Consider the following 17,762-nt stretch of genomic DNA (forward strand, 5'->3'; position numbering starts at 1 on the left):
AAATTTCCAAGTAATGTGTTTCAGTTGAAACCCCTGATGTATCTATTTACTATAATGAGACAGCAGAGTTACTCTGGACTCCGTCTGGCCTCTGTGTTCAGTGGTGTCCTTCTCAGAGGTGCACAAAACTGTGACCGACTGTGCTTTTATGTATGTCTAAAAAGAAGGACACCGCTGGATCACAGGCCAGACTGTGTCCATAGTGCCTCCATCTGTCTCATTATAAGGAATTTTCTTCTGGGAGTTCCCTCTGAATTGCGTATTACAGATACACAGAAACCACGGTGTAAGCACTCAGCTTAGAGCACAGGATAAATTGTGATCCGAGCAGCCTTACGCTATGTGCACATGGTGCGTATTCTGTTTTGGAATTTTCCGCGCAGAATTTACTAAATCCGCAGGTCAAATGACCTGCATTTTTCCTGGGGATTTTTGTGCGGTTTTACTGCATGTTTTGTGCGGTTTTCCCCTGCAGATTTCTAGAATGGAGCAGGTGGAAAATTGCAGCAAAACCGCACAAAAGAAGTGACAAGCTGCATTTTTCATTCCGCACCAAAGCTGCACAGAAAAAATGCAGCATGTGCACTGCGGATTTTGTTTTACATAGCCTTTAATGCTACTGTACATCACATGCAGTTCTGCTGCGAATCTGCAGGGCCAAATCCGCAGCAGAATCCGCACGGTGTGCACATAGCCTTACTGCGATTTTTGGGAGGCAGAATGAACAAATCAACAGACCTGATGATTTTATTTATTTTTTACGCGGTTCCTTGTGTGGTATAAGTGATTAGATGACAAGTTGACATTTTTATTGGTACCATTTTCGGGCAAATTACATTTCTTGATCACTTTCTATTCCGATTTTTGGGGGGTGAGAGTGAAAAAAAAAACCTAGCAACTCAGGAATAGTTTTTTCTTACGCATGTGGTAAAATTGATAAGGCAGCTTTATTCTTCAGGTCAGTATAATTACAGCGATACCACATTTATATTTTTTTCAATGTTTTGGTGCTTTTACATAATAAAAACTACTTTATAGAAAAAAAAAAAACTATTTTTGCATCGCAATATTCTGAGATCTATAACTTTTTATTTTTCCGCTGATAAGCCGTCATACAGCTCTCTTTTTTGCAGGACAATATGACGTTTTCAGAGATACAATTTTTATTAACATTTGCCTTTTTGATCGCGGTATGATAAAACAGTTTTTTTCCCTTTTTTTTTTATAGTGTTCACTGAAAGGGTCTTATTTTGTGATTTTTAAAAAAATATATATATTTTTTTTACATTGTCCCAGGACTGAACATCAACTTTTCCTGCCATCCTTTGACTTGGGGTCGCTATGGAGATCGCCAGCACAACTCGATCGCAATCATGTTGTGCAGATGGGAGCTCCCTCCTTCACCAATGCCCATCAATGTCGCTGTTACTATTGACATCAGAGGGGTTAAATACCTGCGATCGATGCTAGCATCGATCGTGGGCGTTACTGCGCGCTCGTATAGAGCCGTCATCCGCACTTGATCGCAGGGATGCTCAGCGCGAGTCCGTGCGATACTCACGAAGTATATACACAGCGGTTTGCGGGAACGCAGCTCTTGGCAGCGCAGTACATATACAGCACATTTCAGGAAGGGGTTAATGGAATTTAAATAGAGTTGCAAGTTATACGGAGTTTCCGCTTTATTTTCCTTTTCATGGACTATTTGCCTGCTTTGACTGATGGGCTTACTGAATTCTCTGTAGTTAACATGCAGTAGTGGTTCTTGAGACAGCTTTTACATGCAAGCTAAGCTGGTATTGGAATAAGTTACCTATGTACAGTTCAAATACATAAATTAACCTCTTTGGGGGGGTTAATTGTATGAGTCTGCATCAGTCTGTTACATATTCTTTCCCAAAGTATAGAAAAGTACAGAAAAACCTAAAAAGTTCTAGAGTTAGAAGCACCTCCAATATTTACTGCAAAATGATAAAAAAAAAACAACACAAAAAGAAGTTCAGTTCTCTTTAGATTCCTGTTTACCAACACCCCATTCATGGCATCCTATACTTTGACCATAAATATTATACACAGAGGCCAAATAACAGTAGCCTAAAGAAGCTAATAAATGTAGCTGATACGGCGCACCGGTCTTGCTTAGATTTGAGCACTCTATTTCTGACACTGTATATATCTAAAACTATCTAGTTTATAACATTACCACATTACCAATGCAACTGACAACTTAAAGATGCATATAGCAAATAAATGTATAAATAATAACACACACATATATATGTGTATACATGTTTCAATTTACAAACTTATGTTTCCAAATTTTCAGTATTAACAGCCGCACTTTCACCAACACAACATCAGACACTATGGTCTGGGGGTTAACAGGTCACTTCATTACTTGAGTCATCACTACATGTGATAAACAAATGGAGTCTCACATTCACACTTCGATAATGCAAATTAAAAAAAAAATTAAATTAAAATTAAATATTTGGTCGTGTACATTATTTTTCCAAAAACTCAACCACAACTTTTCTACTAAATGATATGTTGTGAATGCGCGCCAACAATCCCGAGGAGCCGTCTCTACAATGAAGCGCTGTAATGCCATTCTCTTGTGTCGGTCATCACATGCTAATGTTTAACGTGCAGAAAAATACACTAAAATACTCAAAAGAATGTAGTGGACATTGATTCCAATGGTTGTTTAGGTTTTCATTGTGTCACAAAAGGAAAATAAAGCCTTGCAAAAAAAAATAAATAAATAAATGATACACAAGAAAATCTCAGAAGTAAAATACATGATTTCTTATAATAGGAAATATCTTAAAATAGTTATTTCTTATTTTATTATTAGTATTATTATTATTAGTTTATTATACTACCTTATTCCTGCAAGTCCTTTAGGTAGCAATAAATTAAATGATAAGGCACGGACTATTACTAATAAACACACATATATTTATTGAATAAATTTACCTTTTCCCATGTACAACAGCCCCGGGGTCTTGGGACTTGGCTTCAAGCTCCTGGACTTCATCAACCAAATTTTTAAAACTTGTTCTTTTGACGCTTGATAAAAAAAAACAACAAAACACAACAACAATAAATTATAAAAGATCTTCATATAGAAGAGTTACAGAAAAAAATGTAACACAACAAAGATGTTAAATAATACAGAAAACACTAATCTCGTTTGGCATGATTTATACATTATACCATAGAAGTCAGAATTACTACATGGTCAGGATATAATTGTAAGCAAATAAAAAAAAACAAAAAACTAATAAACCTCCAAAACCCACGGAAGAAAAATGCAACAATACTTACGCTTTATAAAACACGTCAAAAACCAAAGATGTTATGGGAATGAATAAGAGACCCATCCAGAATACGCCAGAGCTGAACATCATATCTGCCTGCAAGACACAGATACGGTCGGCGTAAGAGCGGCATCAACTGCAAGGACTTACATCGATCTGTATGCAAATATCACCTGAAATATACAGTCATCCTATAATATATATAGCTCCATAATGACAGATCACAGTTCTCTCGGTAGCAACTATTTCTGTACCTTTTTCCACCATTCCACCAATAGTCATCCATTTTTCATTCTTGCCATAATTGTAAAATCTTTTTGAATATTTGGAGATTAAACTTGTCGAAGTTTACACTGTTCATTTTCCAGGAATTTTCAGTATTTGCCCCCGCGACACATAGGAAACAAGCATTTGTACACTGTATAAAGCTGTAAGAAATGCGAATAATCGGAAAAGAAGCGTGATACAATATCTACTGGAAACGACGCGTCTACCTGCGGACACTCCGACCCTCGAGCTGCACTTTCCAGAAACACTTTGGGATTTCCGAGATTCTAGCTACCTTGCTTCTAATTCCAGCAAGTATAATGGAGAAGAAGCGATAATGTCGGCCTTAAGATGTTAATACTGACCATTGTAATGCTAACCATGAATGGTCCAGAGTTACTATTCAGGCCCCCAGTCTTTGGCTTTGCAACTGAACATGGGTAGGGGGAGGTGGGAAGGATTTTTTTTTTCTTTCTGCGTCATATCTGAAAGCCTGTCAGATTTTTTTATTGTTCAATTGCCGAGTTAATCCAAACCTAAAAGATGTAAAGCCGACATCCGCATTTAGGACAGAAGGCTTCTTTGTATATTTTGGATCAAGTAGGGGTGGTGGGGAAAGTAAAATCCCAAAAGAATTTTCTTCTTCTTCTTTCGGACGGATGGAGAAAAGAAAAAAAAAAAAAAAAAAAAGAAAAAAAAAAATCTACCCCACATTCTGTAGAAACCATTTTTGTTTGTAACTTTTCACATCTCTACACACACAGGCTGGTCAAGCTGGGAAATGGCAAACTCCAGCCATTCAGACAATGGCAGAAAACAGGAGCAGCCTGTTCTAAGGATGGGCTGCGTCAGACGGGGTCTGTGGTTTACAAATTGTTCCTAATGTGTAAGATTTGCCAAGTTTCCTCTTTCTTAGGAAATAAAATGGAATCTGCCACCAAAGTGGCTCTTGTGGGAATTCATAAATGGCCTGGAAAGTAGACTTAAAAAGACTGAAATACGGTAAATAAGGACCAATAGTTTTTGGCAATACGAAAAAAAAAAAAGAAAAATCAGCCACTGTTGTTTTGTAGCAACCAAAACATGTCGGTGAAACAGTCATCCTTTAATTTTTGCTGCAAAATGGTGCCATCTTACATACAGTGCCTTGAAAAAGTATTCATAGCCCATGAACTTTTGCACACTTTTTAACATTACACCCAACTGTGAATGTTTTTTATTTGGATTTTATATGCTACTAGCCGAAGAGCCCGGCGTTGCCCGGGCATAGTAACCAACTGTGGTTAGTTATAACAAATTATAATGATTATATTGCACATAAAAACATTTCACATCATATATTCAGCACTACAGATTTGCAACACAAATTAACTAAACGATTACCCAAGTATTGATAGTATTTTATTTTCAGCTCAATCAAGAACCTTTTGATTAACAACATTTTTGGTTTTTCCTTTCGGTGCAAAGATGAACATATTTTTGGCAGTTCCAACTCTTGAATAAGTCACGTAAAGGTGACCATGAGAAAAGCATGGAGATTGCAAAACGATCCCTACTACTTTCAAGGACTGTCCCTGAGCATTGTTAATGGACATTGCAAATGCCAGATGAAGTGGAAACTGGAGGTGTTTTAAATCAGAAGGCAAATCAGATGGAATGAGTGGAATTCTTGGAATGAAAATGTCCTTTCCTTTGGCACATCCTGTTGCTGAGCTGTGTATCTAATCCTATCTTGTGTGATACTGTCAGCTGAGCTGTGTATCTAGTCCTATCCTGTGTGATACTGTCTGCTGAGCCATATATCTAATCCTATCCTGTGTGATAGTCTGCTGAGCCATGTATCTAATCCTATCATGTCTGATACTGTCTGCTGACCTGTGTATCTAATCCTATCCTGTGTGATACTGTCTGCTGAGCTGTGTATCTAATCCTATCCTGTGTGATACTGTCTGCTGAGCAGTGTATCTAAACCTATCCTGTGTGATACTGTCTGCTGAGCTGTGTATCTAATCCTATCCTGTGTGATAGTCTGCTGAGCCATGTATCTAATCCTATCATGTCTGATACTGTCTGCTGACCTGTGTATCTAATCCTATCCTGTGTGATACTGTCTGCTGACCTGTGTATCTAATCCTATCCTGTGTGATACTGTCTGCTGAGCCGTGTATCTAAACCTATCCTGTGTGATACTGTCTGCTGAGCCGTGTATCTAAACCTATCCTGTGTGATACTGTCTGCTGAGCCATATATCTAATCCTATCCTGTGTGATAGTCTGCTGAGCCATGTATCTAATCCTATCATGTCTGATACTGTCTGCTGACCTGTGTATCTAATCCTATCCTGTGTGATACTGTCTGCTGAGCTGTGTATCTAATCCTATCCTGTGTGATACTGTCTGCTGAGCCGTGTATCTAAACCTATCCTGTGTGATACTGTCTGCTGAGCTGTGTATCTAATCCTATCCTGTGTGATACTGGGCTGTGTATCTAATCCTATCCTGTGTGATACAGTCTGCTGAGCCTAATATCTAATTCTATCCTGTGTGATACTGGGTTCCCCCTACAATCTGTGTGAGAGGGTGTTCTGAGTCAGCATGGTAATAAATTGTGTTATTTCCAGCTTTACAAGAAGGACTATAACACCATAGAAATGATAAGAATAATAGGCTTCAGTTACCATAACTGTCTACAAGGAAAACTGTTGCACATTGCAACCAATCACAGCCCAGCTTCTTTTAAACAGCTCTGGTGAAATGAAAGATGCTTAGTGATTGGTTGCTATGTGGAGTGGGCTTGGCCGATACACACACACTCATTTTTATATATAGATACCAACACAAAGTAGAAAGCATTTGTGAAATACTTATATTTGTAAATTAAATGATACATGAAGTCAATACCTTGTAAGCCAACCGCAAGTCTTTTGGGGTATGTCTCTACCAGCTTTCCACATTTAGAGGCTCAAATTCAAACACCTATAGGCTAAACGAGTTCTAACACAAGGATATTGGATGGAGAGAGCATTTGTGAACAGCAATTTCAAGTTTTACCACAGATTCTCGATGGGATGGGATTTAGGTCAGGGCTGTGACTTGGCCATTCACACACAAATATGTTTCAAGCTAAACCATGCATTGTAGCTCTGGTAGTATGTTTAGGGTAGTTGTCCTGCTGGAAGGTGTCCCTATGCCTCAAAATCAAGTCTTTTACAGCCTCTAGCAGGTTTTCCTCCAGAATTACAATTGTATTTAGCTCCATCTTTCCATGAGTTCTGACTAGCTTTCTGTCCCTGCTGAAGAAAGGCATCCCCACAGCATGATGCTGCCACCACCATGTTTGACAGTGGGGATGGTGTTTTCAGGGTGATATTCCTTGTTAGTTTTCCTCCAAACATAGCATTTTTAATTTAGTGCAAAAACATCTACAGAGGTCTCATCTGACCAGAGCACCTTATTCTACATGCTGTGTCCCCTACATGGCTTTTTGCAAACTGCAACCGGGACTTGTTACAACTTGCTTTAAAAAATGGCTTTCTTCTTACTACTCTTCAATAAAGGCCAGTTTTGTGGAGAATATGACTAATAGTTGTCATGTGGTCAGATTCTCCTAAAGCTGTGGATCTCTACAGCTCCTTGAGAATGACCATGTGCCTTTTGGCTGCTTCGCTTAGTGCTCTCCTTGCATGACATATCAGTTTAGGTGAATGGCCATGTCTTGGTTTGCAGTTTTTCTGATTCACTATGTCTCTTTCCTCATGTGCACGACGTTAGGTATCCATGGTTACGACCACTAGCAACTAGCTAACTGTCACTTCATCAGTGGACGTAACCATGGATACCTAAGGACCTACAATGCCCAGCACATGAGGAAAGAGACCTACAAAATCAGAAAAACTATAATACATTTCTAATTGGCGGTATTTGCTAAAATTACACTGGTCAACACAAAAAAAATCATCTGCAAAGGTTATATGTCTGTTTTATGGAGTTTAATGTGCTGATTCCAAAAATATGCTTAGTTTTGCTCTATCACAAAGTTTCTGATAGAATTATTTTTGTTAATACATTATTAGCCCTCAGGAAAGCTAGAAGAAGGAGCTATAGACCTGCTCTTCCCTCCGTCATTATGGGTAATGTGAGGTCACTCGGGAATAAGATGGACGAACTGTCGGCGCTGACCAGACATCATCGGGAATTAAGGGAGTGCAGTATGTTGCTGTTTACAGAGACCTGGCTCACCGAAGGTACTCCGGACACTGTTGTCTCGTTGGATGGCTTTAAACTCATTCGTGTGGACAGGACAAGGTAGAGCGGAAAGAGGAAAGGCGGAGGGCTGGCGATATTTGTGAATGATAGATGGTGTGACTCTAGGCATATCGTGGTCAAAGAGCAAACATGCTGTAAGGACATTGAGCTATTAGCTGTGGGCATGAGACCTTTTTATTTACCGAGGGAACTATCGCATGTAATCATGATAGCTGCATATGTCCCCCCTTCTGCGAAAGCTGATGCCGCCACTGAGGTCCTACAATCCACTGTGAGCATGATGCAGTCCCTTCACCCCCAAGCACTCCTTCTGGTCTTGGGAGACTTCAGTCATGTGTCTCCAGCATCCATACTACCCGGTTGCACACAGTATGTTACCTGCCTCACTAGAGACAACAAAATATTGGACTTGTTCTTTGCCAATGTGAGAGGGGCATATGCCTCGTCAGCCCTACCGCCCCTTGGAAGATCGGATCACAACCTAGTGCACCTCCAACCCGTGTACAAGCCACTTGTACAGAGAGAACCTGCTGTCACTCGCACAGTGAGGATATGGACTGAGGAGAGTGATGATGCTCTGAGAGACTGCTTTGAAACAACTACTTGGGATGTGCTGCAAGATTCCTATGGTGATGACATGGATGGTCTCACACACTGTATAACGGACTACATTAATTTCTGTGTAGACAACACTGTACCCACAAAATTAGTGAGGTGCTTCTCTAACAAACTATGGATCAGCCCCGGAATAAAGGCTCTTCTCAAAGAGAATAAGTTGGCCTTCAGATCAGGTGACAAGGGCAGGCTGAGAGAGGTGCAGAAAGATCTGAAGAATCTAATCAGGCAGGGAAAGGCTAATTATAAGAGAAAGATTGAACTGAAATTGTCACATAAAAGGATTCATGAAATCTGGGAGGGTCTAAAGTCTATATCTGGGCATAGACAGACTGTCTCCAGGATGGTTGTAGATAAAGGGGCTTAATGAACTTAATCTATTCTTTAACAGATTTAATCACACACTGGCTGCTCCTGCCCCTTTATACCATTCACACCTCTCTGCTACAATAACCTCACCCCCTGCTGCAACTTGTCAACTGAGCCAGGGTCTGTTCTTCACAAGTACCCAGGTTGCAAAAGAACTGGATAAGATCAAAGTTTTGAAGGCTGCAGGTCCTGACGGCATCAGTGTAAGGATAATCAGAACCTGCGGGCACCAGCTGAGTGAGATCATTACATATCTGTTCAATATGAGCCTGAGAATAGGTATAGTACCACAACTGTGGAAATTATCGTGTGTGGTACCAGTTCCGAAGAAACCTTATCCGAAAGACCTTAATGACTATAGACCTGTAGCATTGACATCACACCTGATGAAGGTACTAGAGAGATTGGTTCTCACACGTCTCCGTCCTCTAGTGAGCTCGGATATGGACCCTCTCCAGTTTGCCTACAGGCCGGGCATTGGTGTGGATGATGCCATTATCCACCTTCTAGATAGGACTCTCTCTCACCTGGAGAAACCTGGGAACACAGTGAGAATAATGTTCTTCGATTTCTCTAGTGCTTTTAATACCATACAGCCAGGTCTACTGAGAGACAAGCTGGGCCTTGTTGGCGTGGACCTCCAACTCTTCACCTGGATCCTTAACTACCTCACGAACTGACCTCAGTTTGTAAAGGTTCGGGACAGTGTGTCAGACATGGTGATCTGCAATACAGGGGCACCTCAAGGTACAGTTCTTGCCCCTTTTCTCTTCACATTGTACACTGCGGATTTTAAGTGCAACTCATCTAGCTGCTACTTGCAGAAGTATTCTGATGACTCTGCAATAGTAGGCCTCATCACAGGAGGAGATGAAAGAGAGTACAGAGATACTAACCAAGCTTTTGTGGAGTGGTGTCAGAGGAACCACCATAGGATTAATTCCGGGAAGACCAAGGAATTGGTGGTGGACTTTCGCAAGGGAAAAAATCCACATGTAGTGAACATTCAGGGAAATGACATTGAGATAGTCGACACCTATAAGTACCTTGGTGTGATCCTCAATAATAAGCTTGACTGGGCCCATCACTTGGATGCAGTGTACAGGAAGGGCCACAGTAGGCTTTATCTGCTCAGAAGGCTGAGAGCCTTTGGAGTTAGGGGGGCACTCCTTGCATCCTTCTTCAACTCTGTTGTGGCATCAGTCATCTTCTTTGGTGTGGCGTGCTGGGGTAGTGGCATATCAACCAGGGACAGGAATAGGCTGGACAAACTGATTAGAAGGGCCAGCTCTGTCCTGGGATGCCCCCTTGATCCAGTTCAGGAAGTAGGCGACAGGAGGATACTGGCCAAGGTGAGCTACATGGTGCAGAATGATTCCCATCCCTTGCATGAGACCGTGACAAAGATGTGCAGTACTGTCAGTGACCGGCTACTTCATCCTAAATGTGAGAGGGAGCGCTATAAAAAGTCCTTCCTTCCTGCTGCAGTTAGGCTGTATAACCAGCACTGTCCAAAACGGAGAACGACCCAAACAGTGAACTGATAGATCCAAAGTTGTGATAGTCCGGTTATATCTTTTTTTTTTTCGTATGTGTACCTACTGTCAATGTAATGCCTTTATGCATCTGTATCTGTACTTAGTCCTGCCTTGCTGCTGTAATGCTCTGAATTTCCCCATGGTGGGATGATTAAAGGATTATCTTATTTCTGCATTTTCAATGTATGTGGTTTTTCCTATGTTATTCCCATTCCTTTGCTTGTCTTACTTGTGAATTTTCGTACAGGGACAACATCAGTAAAGGTTTTAGTGAGTTTTATGGGAAGGAGTATTGACAGTGCAGTCAGCCAATGACTGCTTCCCGGAAAGTCACGTTATTGGGAGGAGCTAACTGTTATGAGGTGGTAAGATTTGAGTAAGATTTGAGTCAGTCAGAAAAGGATGGTGATGGCAGCAAGGACTGGTATGTGAGACTCTGACAGGAGACAGGCCTCTACAGGGACCTGAGCCCTGCCACAGGGAGATAGAAGGGAAGGCAGCGGACAGCCGCCATGGTGAGAGGATTTTCACTGCATTTCTGCGAGGGCAAGTCACCTCACAGGGAAGAAAACAGCTCAGCCACTGAGGTGTAACTGAGTGAGGGTCTCCACAGAGAGAGAAACTGAAAGCAGCCAATATCATACTGAGAAACTGCCTGTCTAGCCTCTCACCTAGCCAAATTAGATCTCATACTTTGCACTGACGAGGGCCAATAGCCAGAAACACCGTGTCTGCAAATTGAGATTCTGATTGGCTGTTATCCTAAGTCATATTACAAGACTCGTTAAAGGGTTGATTGTGACTAGATAAACCGCAGGACTTTTGTCCTGCGGATTTACCTGCGGTTTTCTCTACAAAATCCGCACACCTAAAAAAACTACGTGTGCACATAGCCTTAAAGGAGAAAAATGCCCGACAGTGTATCAATCATCCAAATAGATTCTGTTATGTGTGTGGTTCTTTTACACCAAAAGGACAAGTACGTTCAATCACTCATGATATTAAAAAGATGTACCAGATGTACTTTAAGTGTCCACTTGGTGTTCAAGACAAAAGCTGTGCCCCTCATGTGATATGCTGAAGTTGTTCAAATGGTCTTCGTGACTGATTGAATATATTGTAAGTGGCTATGCCATTTGCTGTTCCCATGATTTGGAGAGAACCCAAAAATCATAGTGATGACTGCTACTTTTGTTTTGTCAAACTGAAGGGCTTTTTTTTCAAAGAACAAACATGAGAGTACCGTATTTTTCGGACCATAAGACGCACTTTTTCCCCCCAAAATTTTGGGGGAAAGTGGGGGGTGCATCTTATGGTCGCAATGCACGGTACCTGGTGCGCTGGTGGCAGCGGGCAAGGCTCTACGCTGCGGTGGTGGCAGCGGGCGGCGCTCTGCGGTGCGGTGGTGGCAGCGGGCTGTGCTCCGATGCAGGGGCGGCGGCTCCGCCGGCGTTTCTTCGCAGCCCGGAGGCCCCCACACACCCCTTGCTGGGCGCCGCCATGTTGCGGTGGCCTCCGGGAGCATGGACGCCGGCAAGATGGCCGCCGGTCCGGGGACGGCGCATGCGCAGCTTCAGATCTCGTCCCGAGATCTCGGGGGACAAGATCTCGTTGCCGAGATTTGAATCTCGTCCCCCGAGATCTCGGCACGAGATCTGAAGCTGCGCATGCGCCGTCCCTGGACCGGCGGCCATCTTGCCGGGGTCCATGCTCCCGGAGGCCACCGCAACATGGCGGCGCCCAGCAAGGGGTGTGCGGGGGCCTCCGGGCTGCGAAGAAACACCGCCGGAGCCGCCGCCCCTGCACCAGAGCACAGCCCGCTGCCACCACCGCACCGCAGAGCGCCGCCACCACCGCAGAGCCCACCTGTCCCTGCCACAGCTGCCCCTGCCTCAGCTGCCCCTGCCACAGCTGCCCCTACCCACCTGCCCCAGCACAGCTGCCCCTGCCACAGCACAGCTGCCCCTGCCCACCTGCCCCAGCACAGCTGCCCCTGCCACAGCTGCCCCTGCCCCAGCTGCCCCTGCACAGCCCACCCGCCCCAGCCCCAGCGCAGCTGCCCCAGCACAGAGCCGCCGCCACCGCACGAGCCTGGACCACTGAATGACCCCTGTGACTACTTCTCCACCTGTGCCGGATCCCTTCCCAGGTAAGCTGAATTTGGACTGTAAGACGGACCCCCATTTGACACATTATTATTTTTTTCCCTATTTTCCTTCTTAAAATTGGGGTGCGTCTTATGGTCCGGTGCGTCTTGTAGTCCGAAAAACGGTAATTATCCTGAACTTGAATCTGCAATTAGGCCAGTTCCACATGATGGTAATTTGCCAGTTCCTGTACCACCGTTGTCTGGATTGGATGAAAATGAAGTAGAATATGAAGACTATGGAGCTGAAGCTACTGGCGAAGACATGGAGACCTCAAGTCAAGTTGAGCATTTACCTGATGGAGCAGCCAGAGCGCTTTACTCAACATGAATTAAATGATCTCATCAGAGACCTTTCATTGTTAAAAGATAAAACTGAACTTCTTGTGTCTAGGTTGAAAGAAGAATCTTCTTCATGATGATGTCAAAGTGTGTTATTACCAATAGAGAAGTAACACTTTAACACAATTTTTCACAGTTGATGGACCAATGGTGTACTATAACAATGTGAATGGCTTCTTTGAAGAACTGAATGAAGAGTATTTTGTTGCAGATTGGCGAATGTTTATTGACTCATCCCCGAGAAGTTTGAAAGCAGTGTTGCTTCACAATGGAAATATGAAACCATCAATCCATAATGTTCACTCATGTCATCTAAAGGAAAGTTATGAAAATCTGTCAGTTGTTTTGGATGCTATACAATATAAGCATCAATGGCATATCTGTGGAGATTTGAAAAGTGATTAGTCTGCTAACGGGAATGCAAAATATTGCTGCTTCTTGTGTTTCTGGGACAGTAGAAATACCGTAGAGCATTATGTTTGTCGTGATTGGGGACAGAGAAAAATCTATGCTCCAGGTAGAGACAATGTTCAGCATAATCCTTTAGTTGCTCCAAAAAAAAATATCTTTCTTCCTCCACTACATATAAAGTTGGGATTGATTAAAAACTTTGTGAAAGCCATGGTAAAGACAAATTCACAAGGGTTCCAGTACATTTCACATAAACTCTCCAGCATTTCACCAGCAAAACTGAAGGTAGGGGTATTTGTCGGTCCTCAGATCAGAGAGCTTATGAGAGATTATGTTTTTGAAGGAACTCTAAATGATAAGGAATTGAGATCTTGGGAAAGCTTCAAGTGGATCTGTGAAAACGTCTTAGGAAAACAAAAATCTCCAGAATATGTTGAAGGTGTTCAGGAACTGCTAAATGCATGCCAGTTGATGTCGCATGTCTCTGTAAATGCACTTTTTGCATTCACATTTAGATTTCTTCCCTCAAAATCTTGAGGATGTAAGCGATGAACAAGGCGGATTCACCAGAACATTAAAGTAATGGAACACTGCTACCAGGGTTTTTGGAATGACTTAATGATGGCAGATTACTGTTGGTTGTTATATAGGGATAACCCTGAAAAGTCGTATCAACGACAGTCTAATGTCAAGAACTGCTTTTAGTAGACAGCGTCTTTACTGCCAAGAGAACTGGTTTTGTCTACAGAAAAAAAGCAGTAAAAATGCAATGTGCAAACATAGCCTAATTATACCAAGCATAATTTATGATACACACAGGATGGGGGCAGGATGGAGACACGGGACAGGATGGAGACAGATGGGGCAGGGTCATGAGGCAGGATGGAGACAGATGGGGCAGGGTCATGGGGCAGGATGGAGACAGATGGGGCACGGTCATGGTGCAAGATGGAGACACATGGTGCAGGATCATGGGGAGGATAGATACGATGGAGACAGATGGGGGGAGGATTATAAGACAGACGAGGCAGGATCATGGGACAGACGGGGCAGGATCATGGGACCGGATCATATGGGGGCAGAATGGATACTCATGAGGGCAGGATGGTAGAACATATGGCTGGAGCCAGGAATTAGATATATCGGGGCCAGGATGGGGATATTATTACCATAGGGGCTAATTAAAGGATATTATTACTGCAGTGATATATTTATTTTATTTTTTGAGGATACTGTTTTAAATGGGGGGCGGTCCTGTTACTGTGCAGTGTGAGACTATTTCGCCTTTTTTTTCTTCATCTGGTGTAGTGTAGAAGCTGGGAAAAAATTAAGTAATGTGCTCTGCAAGCGGAGATCTAGATAACTGTGCTATTTCTTGCAGAGAGAAGTCCTGGCGGTCTGTGCTGGATGAAGAGGAAAAGCGAAGATGAAGGACTTCACCTAGAAACGTCACTGGTGAGTCAGTGTGTTACCTGTACACTGATGCTATACACTATATACAGAGGTCCTGTGTACAATGTCACCAGTTATCACTGTATTACCTTTACACTGATACTATATACAGAGCTCCTGTGTATAATGTCATCAGTGATCCCTGTATTACCTGTACACTGACACTATATACAGAGCTCCTGTGTATGTCACTGGTGATCCTTGGATTACTTGTACACTGACAATATATACAGTACACAGCTCCTGTGTATAAAGCCAATTGTGATCACTGTATTACCTTACACTATACACTATATACAGTGCTCCTGTGTATGTCACTGGTGATCCCTGTATTACCTGTACACTGCCAAATATATACAGAGCTCCTGTGTATAATGTCACTGGTCATCACTGTATTACCCTGTATACTGACACTGTATACAGAGCTCCTGTGTATTATGTCACCGGTGATCACTATGTTACCTGTACACAGACACTGCATACTAAGTAGAGCTCTCCTGTGTACAGTGGGGCAAAAAAGTATTTAGTCAGTCAGCAATAGTGCAAGTTCCACCACTTAAAAAGATGAGAGGCGTCTGTAATTTACATCATAGGTAGACCTCAACTATGGGAGACAAACTGAGAAAAAAAAATCCAGAAAATCACATTGTCTGTTTTTTTTTTCATTTTATTTGCATATTATGGTGGAAAATAAGTATTTGGTCAGAAACAAGCAATCAAGATTTCTGGCTCTCACAGACCTGTAACTTCTTCTTTAAGAGTCTCCTCTTTCCTCCACTCATTACCTGTAGTAATGGCACCTGTTTAAACTTATCAGTATAAAAAGACACCTGTGCACACCCTCAAACAGTCTGACTCCAAACTCCACTATGGTGAAGACCAAAGAGCTGTCAAAGGACACCAGAAACAAAATTATAGCCCTGCACCAGGCTGGGAAGACTGAATCTGCAATAGCCAACCAGCTTGGAGTGAAGAAATCAACTGTGGGAGCAATAATTAGAAAATGGAAGACATACAAGACCACTGATAATCTCCCTCGATCTGGTGCTCCACGCAAAATCCCACCCCGTGGGGTCAGAATGATCACAAGAACGGTGAGCAAAAATCCCAGAACCACGCGGGGGGACCTAGTGAATGAACTGCAGAGAGCTGGGACCAATGTAACAAGGCCTACCATAAGTAACACACTACGCCACCATGGACTCAGATCCTGCAGTGCCAGACGTGTCCCACTGCTTAAGCCTGTACATGTCCGGGCCCGTCGGAAGTTTGCTAGAGAGCATTTGGATGATCCAGAGGAGTTTTGGGAGAATGTCCTATGGTCTGATGAAACCAAACTGGAACTGTTTGGTAGAAACACAACTTGTCGTGTTTGGAGGAAAAAGAATACTGAGTTGCATCCATCAAACACCATACCTACTGTAAAGCATGGTGGTGGAAACATCATGCTTTGGGGCTGTTTCTCTGCAAAGGGGCCAGGACGACTGATCCGGGTACATGAAAGAATGAATGGGGCCATGTATCGTGAGATTTTGAGTGCAAACCTCCTTCCATCAGCAAGGGCATTGCAGATGAAACGTGGCTGGGTCTTTCAACATGACAATGATCCAAAGCACACCGCCAGGGCAACGAAGGAGTGGCTTCGTAAGAAGCATTTCAAGGTCCTGGAGTGGCCTTGCCAGTCTCCAGATCTCAACCCTATAGAAAACCTTTGGAGGGAGTTGAAGGTCCGTGTTGCCAAGCGAAAAGCCAAAAACATCACTGCTCTAGAGGAGATCTGCATGGAGGAATGGGCCAACATACCAACAACAGTGTGTGGCAACCTTGTGAAGACTTACAGAAAACGTTTGACCTCTGTCATTGCCAACAAAGGATATATCACAAAGTATTGAGATTAAATTTTGTTTCTGACCAAATACTTATTTTCCACCATAATATGCAAATAAAATGAAAAAAAAACAGACAATGTGATTTTCTGGATTTTTTTTTCTCAGTTTGTCTCCCATAGTTGAGGTCTACCTATGATGTAAATTATAGACGTCTCTCATCTTTTTAAGTGGTGGAACTTGCACTATTGCTGACTGACTAAATACTTTTTTGCCCCACTGTATAAGGGCACTTATGGTGATAGTATTGTGTTTCTTTATTAATGATCAATATTGTAGTATTCAGTCACTATGTGCTGGTAATATGTTGCCCGGCCATGGTGTGGCCGTATTTGCTCCTTGTATCTGCTATTATTTGGTCACTATGTGGGGGTAACATGTGGTCTGGACATGGTGTGGCGGTATTTGTTGGCTGTATGTGTGATCTGGTGATGGGAACTGTTAGGGCTCATATCCGTTTGCGAGAAAAACAACAGTCCGATTTCCGGACCGAAAAAACGGACGAGTGCTGCGCGAGTGTCATTCGATTGTAATGTGATTCCGAGCGATTTTTCCACAGAACATCCATATGACATGCATATGCAATCCGTATGTAATGCGATTTTAACATGCGCTTTTACATACAGCAGTCCTCTCTATGTTAAATCTCATGTTAAAATAACATTGTAAAAAAACTGTACACATCGTTTTTAAAAAAAGAAAAACAAATTATATATATATATATATATATATATATCTCAAAGTGTGTATGTATGTGTATGTGTGTGTATGTTTGTATGTCCGGGATAGGCATCCGCACCGTCGCAGCTACAGCCACAAAATTTGGCACAGTCACACGTCTGGACCCCGAGAGCGTCCTAAGCTATGTTGTGAGGCGAAATTTTAACCCCGCGCGTCCCAATTCACCAAACAATTTTGCCCCTATCTACATACTGGTGGCAAAAGTGTGCACGCATCAAGCCCCGCCCCTCATTATGATGTCATAATGCCCCTATTTGCATACTGGGGAAACAGTGTGTGCGTATCAAGACCCGCCCCTCATTATGATGTCACAATGGTTGCCTTGGTGACGCTGATGTCATCATAGGTTGCAAGCCCTGCCGCCGCTCATTATGATGTCATAATGGTTGACTATGAGATGGAGGATG

The 17,762-nt window shown here is 42.7% G+C and overlaps 1 protein-coding gene across 5 annotated transcripts in view; it reads right to left on the reverse strand.

Annotated features, from left to right (window-relative positions):
- The window catches only part of ATP8A1 (ATPase phospholipid transporting 8A1), a 311,188-nt gene that overhangs the window by 8,971 nt on the left and 284,455 nt on the right, over nucleotides 1-17,762 (reverse strand). For all 5 annotated transcript variants that reach the window (XM_073583432.1, XM_073583434.1, XM_073583430.1 and 2 more), the window contains 2 exons: nucleotides 3,331-3,419; nucleotides 2,980-3,072 (listed from right to left, as the gene is read on the reverse strand). In XM_073583432.1, the coding sequence (XP_073439533.1) occupies nucleotides 2,980-3,072; nucleotides 3,331-3,419 (182 nt within the window). The remainder of the gene's footprint in view (nucleotides 1-2,979; nucleotides 3,073-3,330; nucleotides 3,420-17,762) is intronic.

This window comes from Dendrobates tinctorius, unplaced genomic scaffold, assembly GCF_039654945.1.
Source record: "Dendrobates tinctorius isolate UK_male_01 unplaced genomic scaffold, ASM3965494v1 ptg000079l, whole genome shotgun sequence".
Taxonomy (NCBI): domain Eukaryota; kingdom Metazoa; phylum Chordata; class Amphibia; order Anura; family Dendrobatidae; genus Dendrobates; species Dendrobates tinctorius.